General features: G+C 33.6%; 1 protein-coding gene across 1 annotated transcript in view; it reads right to left on the bottom strand.

The window, feature by feature from the left end:
* Positions 1-20481, bottom strand: part of LOC143059794 (dynein beta chain, ciliary-like) — a 54359-nt gene that overhangs the window by 6159 nt on the left and 27719 nt on the right. The window contains exons 21-41 of the mRNA XM_076233356.1: positions 20189-20341; positions 19364-19597; positions 18772-19064; positions 18356-18512; positions 16812-17074; positions 16196-16427; positions 15716-15910; positions 14346-14556; positions 13675-13951; positions 12902-13184; positions 12322-12495; positions 11169-11642; positions 9334-9573; positions 7906-8691; positions 6962-7123; positions 5995-6489; positions 5144-5290; positions 3197-4657; positions 2449-2619; positions 1312-1434; positions 522-715 (exon numbers count right to left, since the gene is read on the bottom strand). Coding sequence (XP_076089471.1) covers positions 522-715; positions 1312-1434; positions 2449-2619; positions 3197-4657; positions 5144-5290; positions 5995-6489; positions 6962-7123; positions 7906-8691; positions 9334-9573; positions 11169-11642; positions 12322-12495; positions 12902-13184; positions 13675-13951; positions 14346-14556; positions 15716-15910; positions 16196-16427; positions 16812-17074; positions 18356-18512; positions 18772-19064; positions 19364-19597; positions 20189-20341 — 6725 coding nt within the window. The remainder of the gene's footprint in view (positions 1-521; positions 716-1311; positions 1435-2448; positions 2620-3196; positions 4658-5143; positions 5291-5994; positions 6490-6961; positions 7124-7905; positions 8692-9333; positions 9574-11168; positions 11643-12321; positions 12496-12901; positions 13185-13674; positions 13952-14345; positions 14557-15715; positions 15911-16195; positions 16428-16811; positions 17075-18355; positions 18513-18771; positions 19065-19363; positions 19598-20188; positions 20342-20481) is intronic.

The raw sequence follows: 20481 nt of genomic DNA, 5'->3' as shown, positions 1-20481 counted from the left end.
GCTGGAAAGAAATCAAATTTATGCAAATGCATGTATACCTGTACATGTATCATACTTTGACATGTATACCTGTACATGTATCATACTTTGACATGTATACCTGTACATGTATCATACTTTGACATGTATACCTGTACATGTATCATACTTTGACATGTATACCTGTACATGTATCATACTTTGACTGTTTTTTTTAACATTCACATAGGAAATAAAAGAAGATTTTTTGTAGACTTCTTATATAAACTTAATTTTCAAACAGTAACAGATTTTGCAAAGACACTTAACAACCCAATATACCGGATAGGCTTATAGATGTATTGGTAATCATTTTCATTTTCAAAGATACTTTACTTCGCATTATACCAATTCTAGTGCATTTCAAAATTTTCTTATTTACTTGATGTAGATTAATAAATAATTACTTATTTGCGATGATTTATATTCATGTTATTTTTCTACTCGCAAAAGTCACTAAAATAAATCGCTCGCGAAAATCAGTTGGTTTTATCACTACTTACGTGACGGCATAACTCATTCTGTCGGGTCTCAGAGCTCTCATCATACATAGTTTCTGAAGAGATGTTTTATTCTTCCATTCCTGTGGGAACTTCTCCTTCTCTGGAGCTTCACTCTCTACGAACTTCTTCCACCTCTTAGCTGAGCCTTCAATGTCACGGTCTAAGTTACGGAAGTCATCCATGTTAGACATAGCCTGTTAAAATAAGAATAAAAAAATAGGTTCCTGGAGAAAACAGTTATTTCATAGTGCATTTCTTTTAGACAAAAAAATCAAATTTAAACAAGAATGTGTCCCCAGGACATAGATGCCCCATCCGCACTATCATTTTCTTTGTTCAGTGGACAATGAAAATGGGGGAAATCTCTAATTTGGCATTAAAATTAGAAAAATCATATCATAGGGAACATGTGTACTTAGTTTCAAGTTGATTGGACTTTATTTTCATTAAAAACTATTTTGACCAAAAACTTTAACCTGACGCAGGACAGACAAACTGACGAATGAAAGATAAATAATAGCCTCCAGTAAATATACTGTGGATTCAGTATTATTCCTATGATACCAATATTAATGCATCTCCTGGTTACGAAATTAAATATCCATGAACATGCAAGTTTTCCTTATTCCACGAAAATTAGTACCCACAAAAATAAATGAATCTACAGTATCCCCTTACTACCTTTTCATCATATTAATTTCAATATTTTGAAAATAAGATTTTTATATTTTCAACCATGTGAAATGAGTGCTCCAATAAGGAGAAATTTACATAGAAAAAGATTACAAACCTTAATTCCTCCCCAGCTGTTATTATTCATGAAGTCTACAGGGGATGTCACATTGGGTGTAGCAGGAAATCTTAATAAGAAGTCCAATTCTGCTGGATTGATATCTTTAGCCATCAGTAATATCTAAAAACAATAGAAATAAATTACAGTATACACAACTCAATTAATACAAAAATTCACAATGAAACAGAATGATTGGTGGAAATTTGGAGTGAATACTCTGGTTTGATTGGTGGAGATTTGCAGTGAATACTCTGGTTTGATTGGTGGAGATTTGGAGTAAATACACTCTGAATTGATTGGTGAAGATTTGGAGTGAATACACTCTGATTTGATTGGTGGAGATTTAGAGTGAATACACTCAAATTTGATTGGTGGATATTTTGAGTGAATAGACTCTGATTTGATTGAAGGATATTTTGAGTGAATACACTCTGATTTGATTGAAGGACATTTGGAGTGAATACACACTGACTTGATTAAAAGATACTTGGAGTGAATACAATATGATTTGATTGGAGGAGATTCTAAATGACTACACTCTGATTTGATTGGAGGAGATTTGGAGTGAATACACTGATTTGATTTGTGATGATTTGGAGTAAATACACCATTATTAGGTTGGTAAAGATTTGGAGTGAATATACTAGAATTTGATTGGTGAAGATTTGGAGTGAATACACTTTGATTTCATTGGTGGAGATTTAGAGTGAATACACTCTGATTTGATTGGTGGAGATTCTAAGTGACTACACTCTAATTCTATTGGAGGAATTTGGAGTGTAAATACACTCTAACTTGATTGGTGGAGATTAAAAGTAAATACACTCTGACTTGAACCTTTACAGTATTTATATTATGAATTAATAGAGTGGTACAGTCAAATCTGTACATGAAGTTTGTCTGCTGTTTCAAAGAATAGTGACCTTTTACCATAGGTGACCTTAATTTGAGGTTCAATTGCATAGGTATTTCTACAGCAGGATTAGAAAAAATTCAGGTGACCTGAGACAAGACAGGTTTTCCAGGTTTTACTGTACTTCATAGTTAATCACCAATAATCACTAGTTTTCACTGTTAAATTACCACAAATTAGTGAGACCCTTAACAGTCAATCATTTACTCTCTCTTACTAACCTGGAATGTCATCTGTGCTGTGAATATGATCTTGTCTCTGGTGAACAGACCTCTAGCTGTGTACATGAATACAGAGTATGTTATACAGTCAATCAAATTGTTTACTCTCTCTTTCAATTCTTCCGATGGTTCTGCCTTGTCTATAGCTTTCTCAAATACAACACTGAAAGCCTGAAAAAGAAATAATTGTTTTACTTCTTATGAAAATATCTCAGCATGTATACTAGGATTATAATTTAAACATCATCAATTCTATGACTGCTTTATCATACAAATTTATTTGAGAAGTTGTTAATTCTATTCCAATTGTTTAATAGCACAAAAAACTACAGGTAGTAAAATCAATCTTCCTCAGGTAAACACTTAAAAGGCCAAATATGCCTACATACAGTGGATTGACCATTTTGGCCATGTAACTGATTTGATTTGATTTTTGATGATCATTTTTGCCATTTGTATTTTCTCTCTATCTAGTGTAGATTTCGAAAAGACAAAAATGGGTGAAAAAATAATCATACAAGGGCAATAACTTCTATTAGAGTTGAGTGAAGATCTGGAAATGTTTATGTATTTGTAAATCTTGACTTGCTGATGATTTAGTAAAAGGACTAAAGCTGTATCAATAAGAAAAAAAGAACTTTCTAAAAAGCTTCTTTATAAATTTTGGTAGAATTGAATGAAACTTAGAAATATGATCCCAGATTATGATAGATAAAGTTTACAGTAACTTCATAAAAATTCAGCTTACCTTAAGTGAGAACTGGTACATAGGATTAATTTTGTTCAGGTCATTCAGGATGAAGTAAAGAAGAGATGCCCTACTAGCAGCTGGTCTATAGTTCTCTCTGGCGAGGTTAATGTCGATTTCCGTCTTCTTTGCTTCTTTAGCTTTCACTTCAATCTCAGCTGCAGTTCTCTTAGTATGTTCAAGATTTTCAACCAGCGCATAATCACCCAAGAAGTTTCCTTCGGCAGCAGATAAACGAGCCAAGAGCGAGTCTTCAAGTTCTTTCAGTGTGATTTTGAATTGATTCTGTTGTCTGGTCAAGTCACCTTTGAGTTTTTCTAAATCAGGTCTTTCCTTGCTGACGACAGCTGCCAACAACTGATCTTCCAATCCATCTCTTGTGACGGTAAAGTTGATGAGAGTTGTCTGAGCTTGCATTTCTGGTTGGTAATGAGGATTAGCCAATTTTGTCTGCATAATCAACTTGAAGTCAGGATGATAATCAACCTCTTTGTCACCCATCTTTATGGCACGACCTTTCTTGATTGTGTTACGACCAATCAATGGATCCAATACAGGATCAACATTTTCTCCGATGTTTTCAATAAGAACCACATCACCGTTAGCCACAGCCTTCTCAATAGCATCAAGATAACCCTTCTGACCAAGACGAATGATTTTAAGATCATTTCCATATTTGGTTTTGATCCACTTAATACCTTGTAATTGAGGATCTATCATCAGCGGCCATCTTTCACAGTTTGACAAAATGGTGGCATTTTCTGTTGACATTCTGTCGCTAGGGAGACTTTCATTGTTCCAGGAAGCAACCTGAGCATCATCTGTGAGCAAGGTCAGTGGATCAAGGTTCTCTGTTACTGGAATTGGGCTCTTCAATCCCTTCAAATATGGAACCCAGTGTCCGTCCATTAGATCTAGACGGTATTGTTTGGTGAAACAACCCACATATGACACAAACGCAGTGGTCAATAATACATCACCAGGGAGAGTCTTTTCTTGTACTTTGAAGTTACCAATTGCTTCAGCCCAACGGACATTTTCTGATGCCAAGCCTCCGACCAATCTGTTGGCTAACTCAATAGTTTTAGCAGTCATTTCAGCCTCTTGTTGACATCTGAGCTTTTCATTGGTAGCTTTTTCAAATTCTGCTGTGAGTTTGGCCAAGTCAGCTTCCAGTGCTGCTAATTTGGCTCTAATAAGACGCAACTTTTCGGTTGCAGCGGCTAATTCAGAATTAGCTTGTGCTAAGGCATTACGTTTGGGTTCTACTGTACAGTATACCTCGTAGTATGTGATGATGTTAATTACCCATGAGCAGAGACCAGCAGCAGCCAGCGACTTCCCTCTTACAAAGTCAGGGTTAAATTCAGGGTCTTGCATATAGGGTGCTACAGCCTTCTGACAATTTTCATGAATATTGTCTTTGTCATAGTTGACTAAGTTATCCAAGAACTGGTCAACCTATTAAGAAAAAAAAATATAAAAATAACTGATTAATTGTTGTTTGTTTAATATCTAGTGGCAATCATTTCATGTATATTCAGAACAAGTTTATAATGAAAGATGTCTTTCAAAATTTCACACAGCCAAATGGTTTGATTTTTGAAAAAAAGTAGTGCATATGAACTTTCAATAATAATTAAGGGTATAATTTTTTTTATGAAATTTCATAGTAAAAGTGGCACACTTTGAGTCATAAAAGGAGTTCCTATGGGAAATAGTATTGTCTATAGTTACAAAAGTGCAGCCTTCATTGACATATAGTTGTTAATTTCTGTGTCATTTGGTTTCTTGTGGTAAGTTGTCTCATTGGCAATCATACCATTTCTTCTGTTTATATATAGGTCTGCTTTAAGGTAAAACTAAAAAACACATTTACCCACTTTCTAGAGAATGTAACAGCTTTTCATGACTGTACTCTCATCTCGTTCATGAATGTACTCTTACCTTGTTCATGACTGTACTCTTGGCAGCTTTCCAACTTTTATCTTTAGGGACTTTGCCTCCTTGTGCCATTAAACACATGACTGCACCCAGAGTATTGATTACAGCTGGTGGAGGTGAACCAAAGGATTTTAATTCTGTCAGGTTAGTCTGGAAAAAAAGAAGAGAAAAAATAATAATAAATAAAAAGTAAAAAGATAGTTATCTCAACATAGGAGCCTATAGTTAAGTGATTGTTGTCAGTTCATGTCTGTCATATTTGTTTTCTCGTAAACTGTTTGCTAATACAAAATTAGGATATTAGTTTACATGTTTGAATTGTTTTACATTTAAATGCCCTGCAAGCATTGTATTGCAGACTATACAGTATAGGTTTTTCTCATTGTTGAAGGATGCAATGCAGCCTACAATTCTTTAAATCAACTTCATTTTCAATCTGGTGGATATTTGTCTCATTAACAATCGTACCACACCTCCGTATTTTAATAGTTAAATTAATTTATCAAGACTTCAAAATATCAATGTTATTTCAAAGAGTAAATTAATACAGTGATTTTCTTACCTTTTACAAGGACCTGGGCCCTAGGCAATTTGGAAAATGTATCGTATAACACTTGAATTGGGGGAAATATAAATCATTGTTTTCATCATAGTTTAATGAGGTTATTTATTAAAATTTCAATTTTCTATCATAACCAAATTTTAACATATCATTTTTATTTTTGGTGCATTTTTATATAATTTTTTTTTTACACCAATGAGAAAAAAATAGGGTTTTTCTATTTGGGAATGGGGCCTAAAATCAGACCCAAAATAAAGGCAGGAAAATCAATATAATATAAAGATTTAATTACCTTGTTGAGAGTATTCAAAGCTTCTTGGGCTGCTAACAAGGCTGGTTCTGCTTTTGCCAAATCTGTTTCACAGGCTTTCTGTTTCTTAGCGACTTCCTCGCTGAACTTGGACACTTTTCTCTCTTCTTCGTCAGCAATCGCCTTTTCTTTTGACACTTTTTCTGTTTCAGCACCTACGACACTAATCAATTTGTTAGCATCTTCGTTTTTCTGGGCTAATTCTACTTCCTGTGATGCTAATTTCGATTTGAGATCGTCTACTTGTGTGGCGGTACTTCTTAGTTTTTCCAAACCATTTTCTAGACGAACAATCTTTCCTTGTAGGTCAACATTCTGTTTCTCCAGTAAATTCTGATAAAGTTTGATTTGTTCTAAGAAACTTTTTGGTGTGGTGTAATTGTAACGACGTTCATTTGTGAGATAAGCATGTGACATGGTGTTGACAGAGGTATGTACATATCCCATAAACTCAGAAATAGATTCTCTCATCTCCGGCTGCAAATGAAGATGAAATGTTCATCAGTCTTGATACATAATAAGCTTTTTATTTCATTGTAGTTATAATATAACATCATAGGAGATTTTTTCTTCATACAGTGATCATTGTGAAAATAAAACAATTCAAAATTCAATTAAAAAAGCTACTTATAATATATATATATATATATATAAAAAATCATCATTTTAAATGAATCATAAAACCCTTTGATAATACATGTATATTCCTATTTTCTACTTGGATGACAGAGAAGTGATATCTTATTAAAATGTTTGTTATCTCAATTGAGTTCTTTGCATTATCTTTAAATTGGAATTCTGATTTAATTACATTACTCATTTTCGGAGCAATCAAGATTAAACTCTAACATACAAGTTGTATCATAAAAAGAGATTTTGGGTATATGCCAATTAAGCAGAAGCCCAACAGCACTAAAACAATAAAACATCTACAAAACAATTGATTTACCGATAACATTTCTATGTCTTCTAAGAACCTGGCTGACACAGAGTTAAGAGCTTCCACAGGCCACTCATGGAACCAGTCTATACAGGTACAGTTGGTGACGGCAGGGAACTTACGACTTCTAACTCTCAGTGCTGACCCAACAGGTGAGAAACACAAAACAACCTAAAATAACAAAAAATCATTTAGTTCAATATATTTTTACATGCTCTTAAAATTGACAAAGTATCAACGATTTTCACATACTGTAAATTCAGAAAAATATTGGGAGTTTTTTATCAATACAAGTAATGCCCAAGGGGGAGTATCACAATGAGAAATTGTCTAAAACTAATATATATTTCTGTATGCATATTTCATAAATCATTATAATAATTTCTCCTTGTGGAAGATTCTTTGCAATAATAAATGCATGCAATTATTTCAGTATTCACAGAAATAATTTTCCAATATTCAAGGTGTTTCTATGTTAAATCAAAAACTTCTATCATTGAAAGCATGTACCTACTAATCTAGAGATATATAAAACTAGTTTCTGGTGATAATAATGTTATGAAAATTGTTGGACCAATACATGCATATATACATAACTAAGTCCTCTGTGCACATATTTTACATTTATTACTTATCCATGAATATAATTGACAAAAAAAAATCATTTGAGGATTGTTGATCAAAAACTCGAGACTTAATTAACTTCCAGGTTTTTTGACGAAGTATACCAATCCTGACCTTGATCAGCAATCAACACAGAAACATGGAACGCATGAAAAATAAGTGAGATGATTTTTTTTATTTTCATTACATTCCCATGTTTATTCAAATTTGTCATAATCGTATAAAATTATTTGATTAATAATTTGTTCTTTTTCTACATAATTGCAGAGGTTAGACAATCTTGTTTGGAAAGCTGATACTTGTTTTCTTTTATAATCATAAATAATTACCTTCAGAGTCTTTCTGACTTTATCAATAAAGAAGCTCCAACAGTTTTCTCTAGTATCTTCTATTCCAACCCCCTTAACTTCATTCCTGATTCCATTAATTATATTTTCAATCTCATCGTCAGGGAAGAGATCTGGGATTTCACCGGATGCCAACAGATCGTTGATCAGTACCAAGAACTTTTCGTCGGCAACCTGTGCGTCAGTCATCAAGAAGACCATGCCCATGTTTTTAATACCAGCTTTCATGTAAAGGGCAGCAATGTCAAGCTTTAAATCAGCAATACTGTATCCTTTTCTCAATTGGATCTGAAATACGTCCAAACTACTGATGAACGCGGCCAGACGTGACAAACTCTGTTTACCGCTACCACCAACACCAATCAACAAAGCATTACCACGAGGCGATTCTAGAATTCTGTTGATTCGGCAAATATGAGACATGGCATCGGCAAACAGTACAAGGTTCATAACTGCATTCAATTCATTGTAATTATCTAACGACTCTACCAAGATTTTGTTCAAACTTTCAAAACTTTCTACGATATTGTATTTGGGGTCACCGATACCATTAGCAAAGTGACAAAATATCAGAGGTACTTTTTCTAAAGCGCTTTCATCAATGTCTTCAAACGATTTCTTGACCACATCTTTCACTAGTTTATCGTATGCCTCCAAGTCTGCGGTATCAACTAGTTTGTCTCTGTACACTCTCTCAGCCTCGTGTTGCCATAGTCTCACTAAGTCAATGGGAGTTTTAGCTGCATCTGGCATGGCAAAGAGGATTCCCTGTTAAAAAAAATAATTAAATTTAGTTTTATTTTTCACTCTTATGAAAATTGATAAAACCAAAATGTTACTTTTGTTTTCTCTTATTTAAGTTAGTAAGTTATCAAATGATGAAAAATTAATATGATCCATTCCAAACTTAGAAATGATGAATGTCCATCCATTCAAATTTAAACTGTAAAACATACTGCATTTAAAAAATTTCAAAATTTTGAAACAGGACAGATCATATTTTTTTAATTGAAAATCATAAAAATAATTCTGAATTAAATTAGGGTGATTGATTTTTGGTTGCTTAATGTCCAGTGGAAAATATTTCGTGCATGTTCAGGGCATTTAGTTATGTTTAAGTAAGAAAGAAGGAGCACATCCAATATGTTTTATGAAATAAGGGACGACATCAAAAGTTCAATGTAGGATAAAAAAACTTAATTCATATAGTTTTTTCACTGACTCCCCTCTTAACTACATTTTGGAAAAAATGATTGACCAATAAGGATATATATAAAATCAATGTCAATTTAGCAAAACTAGCAGCAATTTTGACCCCCCCCCCAAACTATTTGAATTAATTTTTTTTATCCTCCATTGACTTTTTGATGTGGTACCTAAGTTGGTCAAGATTTGTTCTAATTTACTCACCTGGAAAATGTTGGACAAATCTCTCAAGTTGAAGATATAGTGAAATTTGACAGCCGTTGGTAGGAATGTAGAGGTTATTCTATTATGAAGCGTCACTGCTCCGGAGATAAGTGTCGGGGCATATTTCTGTACACCTGCGGCAAAGTGGTTGAGCGATAAATGTTGTGATAGGATGCTGGTATAGATTGTTGTCAAGGCATCCGAGTTAGGGAAATTCACAGAGAATACACAGAAGTGGCGCTGAAAAAATGGAGAACAAAAAATTATGTAGTAAAATTCAAAAAAACTTCTGCTCTTTGGTTGGGTTGTTGTCTCTTTGACACATTTTAAATTTCCATTCTTATTTTATCTTTCCACCCAGATTTAACCATAATGTGGAATAAATAGATGCTATAAATGTATTGATTGATTGTTGTTTGCTTAACGTTCTGCGGCAAATATTTCTTGCATGTTCAAGAAGATTTTTAAGGCATTTAAAAGCAATGCAAATATCAATTGCTTAGCAAAACAACTTCATTATATAGATATTTTACGAGGAAAACTTTTTTTTATAACAAATATATATTATTTTTTCTTCCGCTTGACCATTTCAATTATAATTATGTAAAAAATTCAAAATAACCAAAGGATATAAGGTACCTTAAAAATTTGTCTCAGACCATTAAAATTGATATTTATGAGAATGAACTGAATCCAAAGTGACCCATAAAACAAATGAGGCATTACTAATTACCTGTAATTGTCAATTGTAAAACTACCAGCTGTAGGGTTCATGCAGGCTACATATTGTGTATTATTATATAATTACCTGTAAACGCGAGTCAATTGTAAAACTACCAGCTGTAGGGTTCATGCAGGCTACATATTGTGTATTATTGTATAATTACCTGTAAACGCGAGTCAATTGTAAAACTACCAGCTGTAGGGTTCATGCAGGCTACATATTGTGTATTATTGTATAATTACCTGTAAACGCGAGTCAATTGTAAAACTACCAGCTGTAGGGTTCATGCAGGCTACATATTGTGTATTATTATATAATTACCTGTAAACGCGAGTCAATTGTAAAACTACCAGCTGTAGGGTTCATGCAGGCTACATATTGTGTATTATTGTATAATTACCTGTAAACGCGAGTCAATTGTAAAACTACCAGCTGTAGGGTTCATGCAGGCTACATATTGTGTATTATTATATAATTACCTGTAAACGCGAGTCAATTGTAAAACTACCAGCTGTAGGGTTCATGCAGGCTACATATTGTGTATTATTGTATAATTACCTGTAAACGCGAGTCAATTGTAAAACTACCAGCTGTAGGGTTCATGCAGGCTACATATTGTGTATCATTATATAATTACCTGTTAACGCGAGTCAATTGTAAAACTACCAGCTGTAGGGTTCATGCAGGCTACATATTGTGTATTATTGTATAATTACCTGTAAACGCGAGTCAATTGTAAAACTACCAGCTGTAGGGTTCATGCAGGCTACATATTGTGTATTATTATATAATTACCTGTAAACGCGAGTCAATTGTAAAACTACCAGCTGTAGGGTTCATGCAGGCTACATATTGTGTATTATTGTATAATTACCTGTAAACGCGAGTCAATTGTAAAACTACCAGCTGTAGGGTTCATGCAGGCTACATATTGTGTATCATTATATAATTACCTGTTAACGCGAGTCAATTGTAAAACTACCAGCTGTAGGGTTCATGCAGGCTACATATTGTGTATTATTGTATAATTACCTGTAAACGCGAGTCAATTGTAAAACTACCAGCTGTAGGGTTCATGCAGGCTACATATTGTGTATTATTGTATAATTACCTGTAAACGAGAGTCAATGGTAAAACTACCAGCGGTAGGGTTCATGCAGGCTACATATTGTGTATTATGAATTTCTTTCATTGACAATTTCTGTCTGTCGTACCAATGACCATGGTCAATATGTTGTCGGATCAAGGTATGAGGTTGTACTGTGAAGTATTTATCAACCTCTGGCATATTCATATCATCCACAAAGTAGATCAACCGACGAGTTCCTGGTGGACCAAAGTTTCTACCGGCTTTCTTTTCCAACGGTTTCTCCAGAATACTTTGCAACATCGAGGACGTTGTGTAGAAATTAAATGGTACATTGGCTATCATGAAATCTTCGGAAAGTGCCGATAACTTGTCTCCCATAAGTACTGTTTTACCGGTACCAGCATTACCAACCAACATGACCGGGCGTTTCTTCTCGACTAACATGTCCAAGAAGTATTTGACCCTGGTTGTTTCAGCTGTGTGTACTAATGCAGCCTGTATGTAAAAAAAATATTGTTGTTAAACATTTTGTAGATCCATCTTTGTTAATCAGATTTTCATTTTTTCTTAGGTAGGTTGAAGAATCACGTTACCTACTTTTTTGAACTTACTGAGTTATTGCCTACATGTGCAATGATCATTCATGCACATATGGTATTAAAAAGATCACCCAACCTTTCTTAAATCAATTTTATTTCAACTGCATGTAGCCATGTTTAAATTGATATCCTTTTCAAACAGATATTTTTACCCTTGTTTCAAAATTCCAATAGGGAACATACATTATGTTATTGTAGTTAATAAACCATTTTGTAAAAATTATTGTGAAAGTAAAATGTCTACAATGTAATTAAGAAGGATAATAAACAAATTTACCGAAAAAACATGTTACAAGATATTTTTACAAGAAAATATATATAACACCTTGCAACCTGATATATGACAACACCATTTTATAAACATCTGTCTTTTTTAGCTAAAAATGCTTATTTTTGAAATCAGTACGGTTACCTATTGTAGTAGATTTCTGTGCCATTTAATCTCTTGTGAAGTGTTGTCACATTGGCAATCATACCATATCTTCTTTTTTATATATTGTTTTTTGAGGGGGGAGGCTCAACATTTAATTTTTTCCTTTTTCAAACAAAGTATTTAGGAGCACTTATTATCTTACCTGCAATGGCATATCTGGGTCCATTTCAAAAGTTGGAATTCTCTTGGTCCATGGTTCAAACTTTTTGGTCTCTTGGTCTATGAAATAGTCAAACACTGTCCCAGCTATTGGGAATTTGACTGCCTTAAATTCAGTTACCCACCATTTAGTGAATTCTACTCTGTAGTCTACCAGCTGTAATGAAAATAAAATTGTTACATTAGTTTCAATGACATACCCTGATTTCTCAGTATTAAGATAAAATCCAAGAATCAGTAATCAATACAATTTTAGCTATCATTAATGTGTTTTCAAGCAACTTTTTTCTGTATTTGAATTCTTGGATTAACTTTTCTATCAGTACCAGTAATTTTGTACAGGCATTAAGAATAGTTTTTGATTGGCTTTAACGGATTTTAGAGTTATTTTCCTTTTGCCAACATAATGTTGGTTAACATGTAAAAATGTCTTCATTAATCTACCGAATTCAGATTGAAGCAATTAGAATCAAATGAATTATGAACTAAGGCTCACTAATAATACCCCTGCTATAAGTAAGCAGGAAAGAGGAAGTTGGTTAGCGATCAATATAAAAAGTTACCTGATCTTGGAACATAACACCACCAAAAGCCCAGACACAGGCAAAGACAAAGTATAATTCATACAAGTCCTTAGGACAATCAGGAGGTGTATTCTCCTCTGTCAGTAGACACTCTAGTAAGAAGGTCAACATCTGGATATGGCTGACTTCTGCAATAGGGGTGATCTTCTTGAATCTGATTCGAAGGGTCTCTAATAGGACTGGAACATATTTGTCAAACAAGATTGTCAAATTGGCTTTCTCTGACTGAACCTCTCGTGTATCAATCCAACTCTGTACATATCTGTTAGGAATAAATAATATATCTGTTAGAAATATATAACATATATGTCAAACAAAATCGTCAAATTGGCCATTTCTGACTGCATCTCTCTTGTATCTCATATATCATAACTAAAAGACAGAAAAAATAGTGATTTTTTCTTCATTACATTTTTTCAATCACATTTATTAAATTTCACATTTTTATTTTTGTCAGTAGTCAACGATTGGCCATTATAAATTCATGTATTAATTTCTAAACCTTCAATATTTGATTTTGCAAACAACGGTCAGTGTTCTCCCTGGGGCCTTTTAGCATCATGGTAATGTGATGGGATATATCTTGAATGTAATGGTATCTGAATAAATTTTCTTATAGATTGTGCCATGGATCTGATGGTATAATTTTTAGATACAAGATGGATTTTTACAAATTTCCATGTTTACCAAGATGCTTTATGAAATATCTAGGGAGAACATAGATAACTATCAAAAACTTTTAGAATACTTACGGATTCCATCCTACATCAGTAGGGTTAATGAACAGGATACCAGCTCTTGACACAGTAGCTGGGGTAGCAGTTCTCAAATGACTGATCTCAAACAACAGCCTCATACTGGGTGTCAGAGGAATTCTCTCGTTACTGGCAAGTGTCAATACTTTGTTGTCATCCATCACGGTGTTGAGGGATTCAATCCACATAGGATCAATATCTCCGTCAAGGACAATCCACTTTGGAGAATCTGTCGTCAGGTTGGCTAGATCTCTCATGATCACCGAGAACAAACCTGGGGAAACAAAATGCAACAGTTTTATAAAAAAATTTTTATGGATAAACTAACATTTACAGAACTTTTGATCCAATATGATTAACTTACTTCTTCCCAAATTTTCTTAAATTTAAAAAGGATTTAGGTAAAAAAAACACTAGAAAAACATTCCTGCTCAACTTATCACATGTTAAGTCAAACAGAAGGACTCAGATGGATAAACCTAATGGCCCTCAAATTATATTGGGTCCTCCATGCTCTTCAACTTTGTACTTGATTTTGACTTTTTAAACTTTTTTTTATTTGAGTGTCACTGTTCTTAAGATGAAACGTGGGGTACAAAATTTTAATCCTGGTATCTATGTTAAGTTTATTGCTAATGAAAATTGGTGCAAAGCAAAAATCTACATACCATCCTTCCATTCTCTGGTTGCTGGGTTAATGATACCAAACAATTCATTATTGGTGACAGCCTTGGGATCCAGATCAATGGCCTGTGGTTTCCTACCAGCGTTTCTGTAAGTTCTGATGAGTGATCCCCAGACCTTACTTTTACCCACACCGGCATTACCCAAACAGAAGACAGAGTGACGTACTTCAAACAATTCCTGGAGCTGTACAACCTGCAAAAGAAAGAACATGTGTTTAAGGGCTATTTGAATAATATGGATGTGAGATTATTTTTTTATTTTCCCTTCATTGTTTTTTATCATGTTTATTGGAAAATGAACACTTTTATTTTCATATTTTCCTATCATTATCATTTTTTTTTTTAGAAAGTGAAAACATTAATACTAAATATTTATTTAAAAATTTGTAAGGGTTCTGTGGAACCCAGTGTCTCGCCTACTTTTGCTGTTAATCACACACTGATCAAAAATGATGAAAAAAATCAGTAAAATTATTCCTCTCGATACTATCTTTTGATTGTCAGAAGCTTCTGTCCAAGTTTGGTAAAAATCCAGGCTAGTTTAAATACTTTAACTGCAGACTGTATGTAATGTTAACTGGAAGAAAAACTAAGTCCATTTATAAGTAAAATACGGGAAAATGGAATTTTATTTTTGCAAAATTTACTTCTGGATTCTATCTTCTGATCATAAACAGACTTCTGGCCAAGTGTCTTACAATTCCAGGATAGTTTAAGAAAGTTATTAAAATTTTAAAAACTTTAACCACAGAGTGAATGTAATGTTTCCTGGCAGAAAAAAACTAAGTCCATTTATAAGTAAAATATGGAAAAAATGGAATTTTATTTTTACAAAATTTACTTCTGGATACTATCTCCTGATCATAAACAAGCTTCTGGCCAAGTTTTGTACATTTCCAGGATAGTTTAAGAAAGTTATCAAAATTTTAAAAACTTTAACCACAGAGTGAATGTAATGTTTCCTGGCAGAAAAAACTAAGTCCATTTATAAGTAAAATACGGGAAAAATGGAATTTTATTTTTACAAAATTTACTTCTGGATACTATCTTCTGTCCAAGTTTCGTACAATTCAAGGATAGTTTAAGAAAGTTATTAAAATTTCAAAAACTTTAACCACAGAGTGAATATTTGTGGACGCCGCCGCCTCCGACAACGACGCCGACGGAATGTATGATCGCTATGTCTCGCTTTTTCGACTAAAGTCGAAGGCTCGACAAAAATGAACAATTTGACATGATACTTTTTTTTAGGTTTGTATGCATGGAAATCCAAGAAATCAATTATCCATGAAAATGAAAATTAGTATCCACGTAAAATAAATGAATCCACAGTAACAGTCAGAGAACAGTACCTTAAGAATGAAGTTCTCCTCGGGCTGTAGTTTCTGGTCGAGGATGGCTTGTTTGATTTTCTGCTCAAACTCCATGTCCCGTTTCCTGGGTACGTTAAGAGCTGGGAAGAGATCACCGATCAGACCCATGATAATTGGTACATCATCAGTTACAATCTTTGGAATGTTGAAATCTCTCAAGGCTCTCATTAATACCTGTCAGGTAAGATAAAAGAATTTTAGAAACATGAAAAACTTTACAGCTTAGGAATAAAAAAATCTGCATCCAATATTTCAAAAACAAAATAAATAAATAATTACTGTCAGAGATACTTTTATTATTCTATTTATTAGGATGTTGGTTCCTCTTGTTTTTGAATTTTTGCCCGTTTTTTCGGGATCCTCTGGTTTTATACATGTAGTGCCACCAATTTATAAGTCTTATAAAAAGCTTGTTATTTTAAAACAGAGTAGCTAACACCTTTAAGCCATAATTCTCACCTGATCTTCTGGTCTGTCAGGGTCACTTCTCTTTAGGGAACCTGCCACTACCAGTACCGACTTAATGGCTCTCAGACCCCAATCATAATGGTCCTGTTTAGACAGCAGTTCTCTACACAGTGTATATAATGTGATGAATTTTCTGGCTAAAAGACGAGCTTCAAGGAAACCCTCAGCTACCAACATGATTTCACAAATCAGTTCAAAATCTGGGACAACCATAGCACATGGTCTGAAATTAAAAGACATATTGTACATTAAATAATTGCAATAGCATGAATAATTAAAGCCACAGGAAAGCCTGCATTGTCCTGTTTTTCACCAAATACCCATTTACAAATAAATCAAAAATCCAATTATTATGATCTGGATAAGATTCAATAGGCAAAATGTGCAAATTAAAGGGCTAAACAAATTAAGAATAGAGAATAATGGGGTGATCACATATAAAAAAAAAAATAGACTGCTTAAGTTTTCTTAGATGCCATTTGCACACAAAGTGAAAAATCAGAGGTTAATTTTGTAAAACGCTTATATCATTTCCAATTAATCTACCAGTACTAGGTTGTAAAACTCTAGTAGTCCAGTTTTTACTGCATAGCCAGTCTTAACCTACCTAAACAAAGCTTTAAGATTCTCTGGTAGTTCAGTTCTTCCAGCGTAACCAGGGTTCATGGTGATAAAGAGACCAACAGTCCAGACGAGTTTGATAACACTTCCCTGGAAGTTGAATTCTTTCTTCTTTTCTTTGATGGCGTCCTGGATACATTTGACCTGTACGGCCACTACAGACAGCACTTCAACAGCGATTCTATTGAACTCATCAAAACATCCCCAAGCTCCAGACTGAGCTAGACCTTTGTAGATGTTACCAATGGACTGCAAAATAGAAATTTATCAGAATCAGACTGAGCTAGACCTTTGTAGATGTTACCAATGGACTGCAAAATAGAAATTTATCAGAATCAGACTGAGCTAGACCTTTGTAGATGTTACCAATGGACTACAAAATAGAAATTTATCAGAATCAGACTGAGCTAGACCTTTGTAGATGTTACCAATGGACTACAAAAAATATAAATTTATGAGAATGTAATTTTTTGCATAAATTTTCAAGTTTATTTAACAACTCAGTGGTCAGCACTTGTGTTGACCTGAAATATCATTGATATGGTCATTTTCTGTAAAGCTCTTTTTAGGAAACTTTAAATTATTAGAAACTCTAAAGGTTTTATTACCCCACAGCGTTAGACACATGGCCTTTTCGGCCTTCCAACTCTTTAATATCGCTACTCCATTAAAATGTATGTTGGAGAATAAGGAAGTTTAATATCGCTATTCCATTAAAATGTATGTGGGAGAATAAGGAAGTTTAATATCGCTACTCCATTAAAATGTATGTTGGAGAATAAGGAAGTTTAATAATGCATGGGTCTTTTTTCAGTATGCGTCTAATCTCTTTTGTTAACCTTATTTGTTGAATTTAATACTGTCTCATTGATATTTACCTCACATCAATTCATATTCGTAACAAGAATGTGTCCATAGTACACGGATGCCCCACTCGCACTATCATTTTCTATGTTCAGTGGACCGTGAAATTGAGGTCAAAACTTTAATTTGGAATTAAAATTAGAAAGATCATATCATAGGGAACAAGTGTACTAAGTTTCAAGTTGATTAGACTTCAACTTTTTCAAAAACTACCTTGACCAAAAACTTTAACCTGAAGCGAACGGACGCACAGACGGACGGACGAACGGAGGCACAGACGGACAGACCAGAAAACATAATGCCCCTCTACTATTGTAGGTTGGGCATAAAAATTGTTTTATATCAATACCTAGCTTTAAGAACCAGTTAACACTTGCTTTTATTCAATTTGATTATTTATATTTTGCAGTCTTCTGATCATATGAATGTTTTTTTTTTCCTCAAAATCCTGGTATGAAATATGAATATAATCAAAGTCCTCAATACCAATTAAACTGATTACTTATATTTTGCCAGTCCTATGATTATATGAATGTTTTTATGTTTTGCCAGTCCTTTGATCATATGAATGTTTTTTTCTCCTTTAAATCCTTCAAAGTTTGGTTTGAAATATGAATATAATCAAATCCCACAATACCAGTTAAACTGATAAAAGAAATATTTTACCTTGTAGTCCATCTGTTCTGAACAATTAAACACATAGACCATGATACCAAGAGCACGGCCCAAATCTTTGGTGGTCTCAGTTTTACCAGTTCCTGCTGGTCCAGCGGGGGCGCCACTCATAATCAAATGGAGAGACTGGGTAAGGGTGATGTAACATCTGTAATAAATATTTTCTAACTTTAGAAATATTTGCAAATTAAGTTGAAGATTTTATAAACAAGAATGTGTCCATAATACACAGATGACCCATTCACACTATTATTTAAAGATTTCCATATTTTCAATTTGACATAAAAAAAAATACAAAATTCATATGTTTTGATTTGAGAAATTTCAAACCAAACTTGATGAAATGTTAGAATCTATTTATACTCACAACTTACAAAATTAAGTGTTTAACTCATGAGATAACATACCTATCAGTCAGAGGAGTAATGACAAGACGAGGTGTGTTGCCAAGATACTCATGAGAATATCGGAACTGGGCATCACAAATGTTGGCAAAGCAATCTCTCTCATTGTCGTCCCATCTGTGACGAAGTTGACTCAACCAACTGAAGGCCTGGGCGCTGTCTACCCTCGATGCTACCAACTTTATTAACACGTCACGAGCGTGCACATCAATAGTACATATAGTCATAATTTTCTGACGATCCCCGGAATTCAATTTGCCGATCAACAACTGGATGAGTGCATTCAACTGTGTTACCTAAAAAGATGGAGGATACAACAGTAAAATCTATTTAATCAAAGTGCTTGTAAGCACTAAGGGTGAAAGATTGCTATAATTTTTCAGTGGGAAGTAAAATTAAATATTTGTTTGCACTGTATAAAGTATTGGTTGTAGTTAATTTCAAGTAAAATTATGTACTAAGGAAAATAACAGAATTTCAAAGATTACTTTAACAATGACATCAATGAAATTTTTACTTTCACTTTATTAAACATTAAAATTCGTGGTTGACCTTTAACTACAAGAATCAACAGTAAATCAAAGACATATCTTACCTGTTTTTTGTTGTAATCTTTCAGGGCATTTTCATAACCTTCCTCTAATCTGGCAAAGGCAATGTTGACTTCTGTAGTCCACCAAATCTGTGTGCCACACAATGCCACTTGAGCAGGGAAGTCAAAGAGCCACTGTTCTCTTGGTTTTTCTTCATATGAGCTAACAGCTTCAGTCATCTCATGTCTGACTGTACTACATTGGGATTGTAAAAGTCTCATTAACCAGACCTCAACCTAGAAAAATGTACATGTCAATTGATATTTTATAGTGTGTCTTAAATTGTAATGTTACACTTTTGTTTCAGATAAGGGTGAAGAAAGGTTGATACCTATCAAAACCTGCTGCAATTGTTTGAACCGGTCCTAAGTCAAGAATCTGATGTTCAGTAGTTGTTGTTTGTTGATGTGGTTCATAAGTGTTTCTAGTTTCTCATTTTTTATATAGATTTAGTAGTCAAACTGTTGTTTTTTTCCAGTTTGAATGGTTTTACACTAGTCTATTCTTTCCAGCACTCTAATACTCTCTATTCTTTACTTGTTTGGCCTAGTTTTTCTTTATTCTTTTTTTTTTGTAGTATTGGCCTATTATTCTCCATTCTATAAACCCCATCCAGATTCTCATATATTGCAAGAAAAAAGTTCCATTTTGAGTGGAAAAATTGCACATATTATTTGATTTTGTTTCTGATTTTTTATGCAACTATGCAAAAACTGAAAATATGAAATTGGTGAACCGGTCAAGGCCTTTTTTCACACTACTGTATATATAAAATATGAAATTGGTGAGCTGGTCAAGGCCTTTTTTCACACTACTATAATACTTACTTGACCATTCAGGTCACATGGTTTATCCATATCAACGTATTCTCCATCTTTACTGTGCATACCTATGGCAGATTTGATCTTGTTTCCCTTGTCATCCTCCTCAAACTTAAGGTTAGCCAAACTATCAAATAATTTGGTCAAATGACGGGCAACCTAAAATGTGAGATAAGGTGATGTAAAAACATTGTGTGCATTCTATAAATAGCAAAACATTGATTGTATTACAAAAACATTATTTTTATTACAGGTATTTTTATTTATTGTCAAGATTTCTGAAAACTTAACTGCAGTAA

This window comes from Mytilus galloprovincialis, chromosome 14 (assembly GCF_965363235.1).
Source record: "Mytilus galloprovincialis chromosome 14, xbMytGall1.hap1.1, whole genome shotgun sequence".
In the NCBI taxonomy this organism is placed as follows: domain Eukaryota; kingdom Metazoa; phylum Mollusca; class Bivalvia; order Mytilida; family Mytilidae; genus Mytilus; species Mytilus galloprovincialis.
This window is presented reverse-complemented; position numbering and strand designations above follow the sequence as displayed.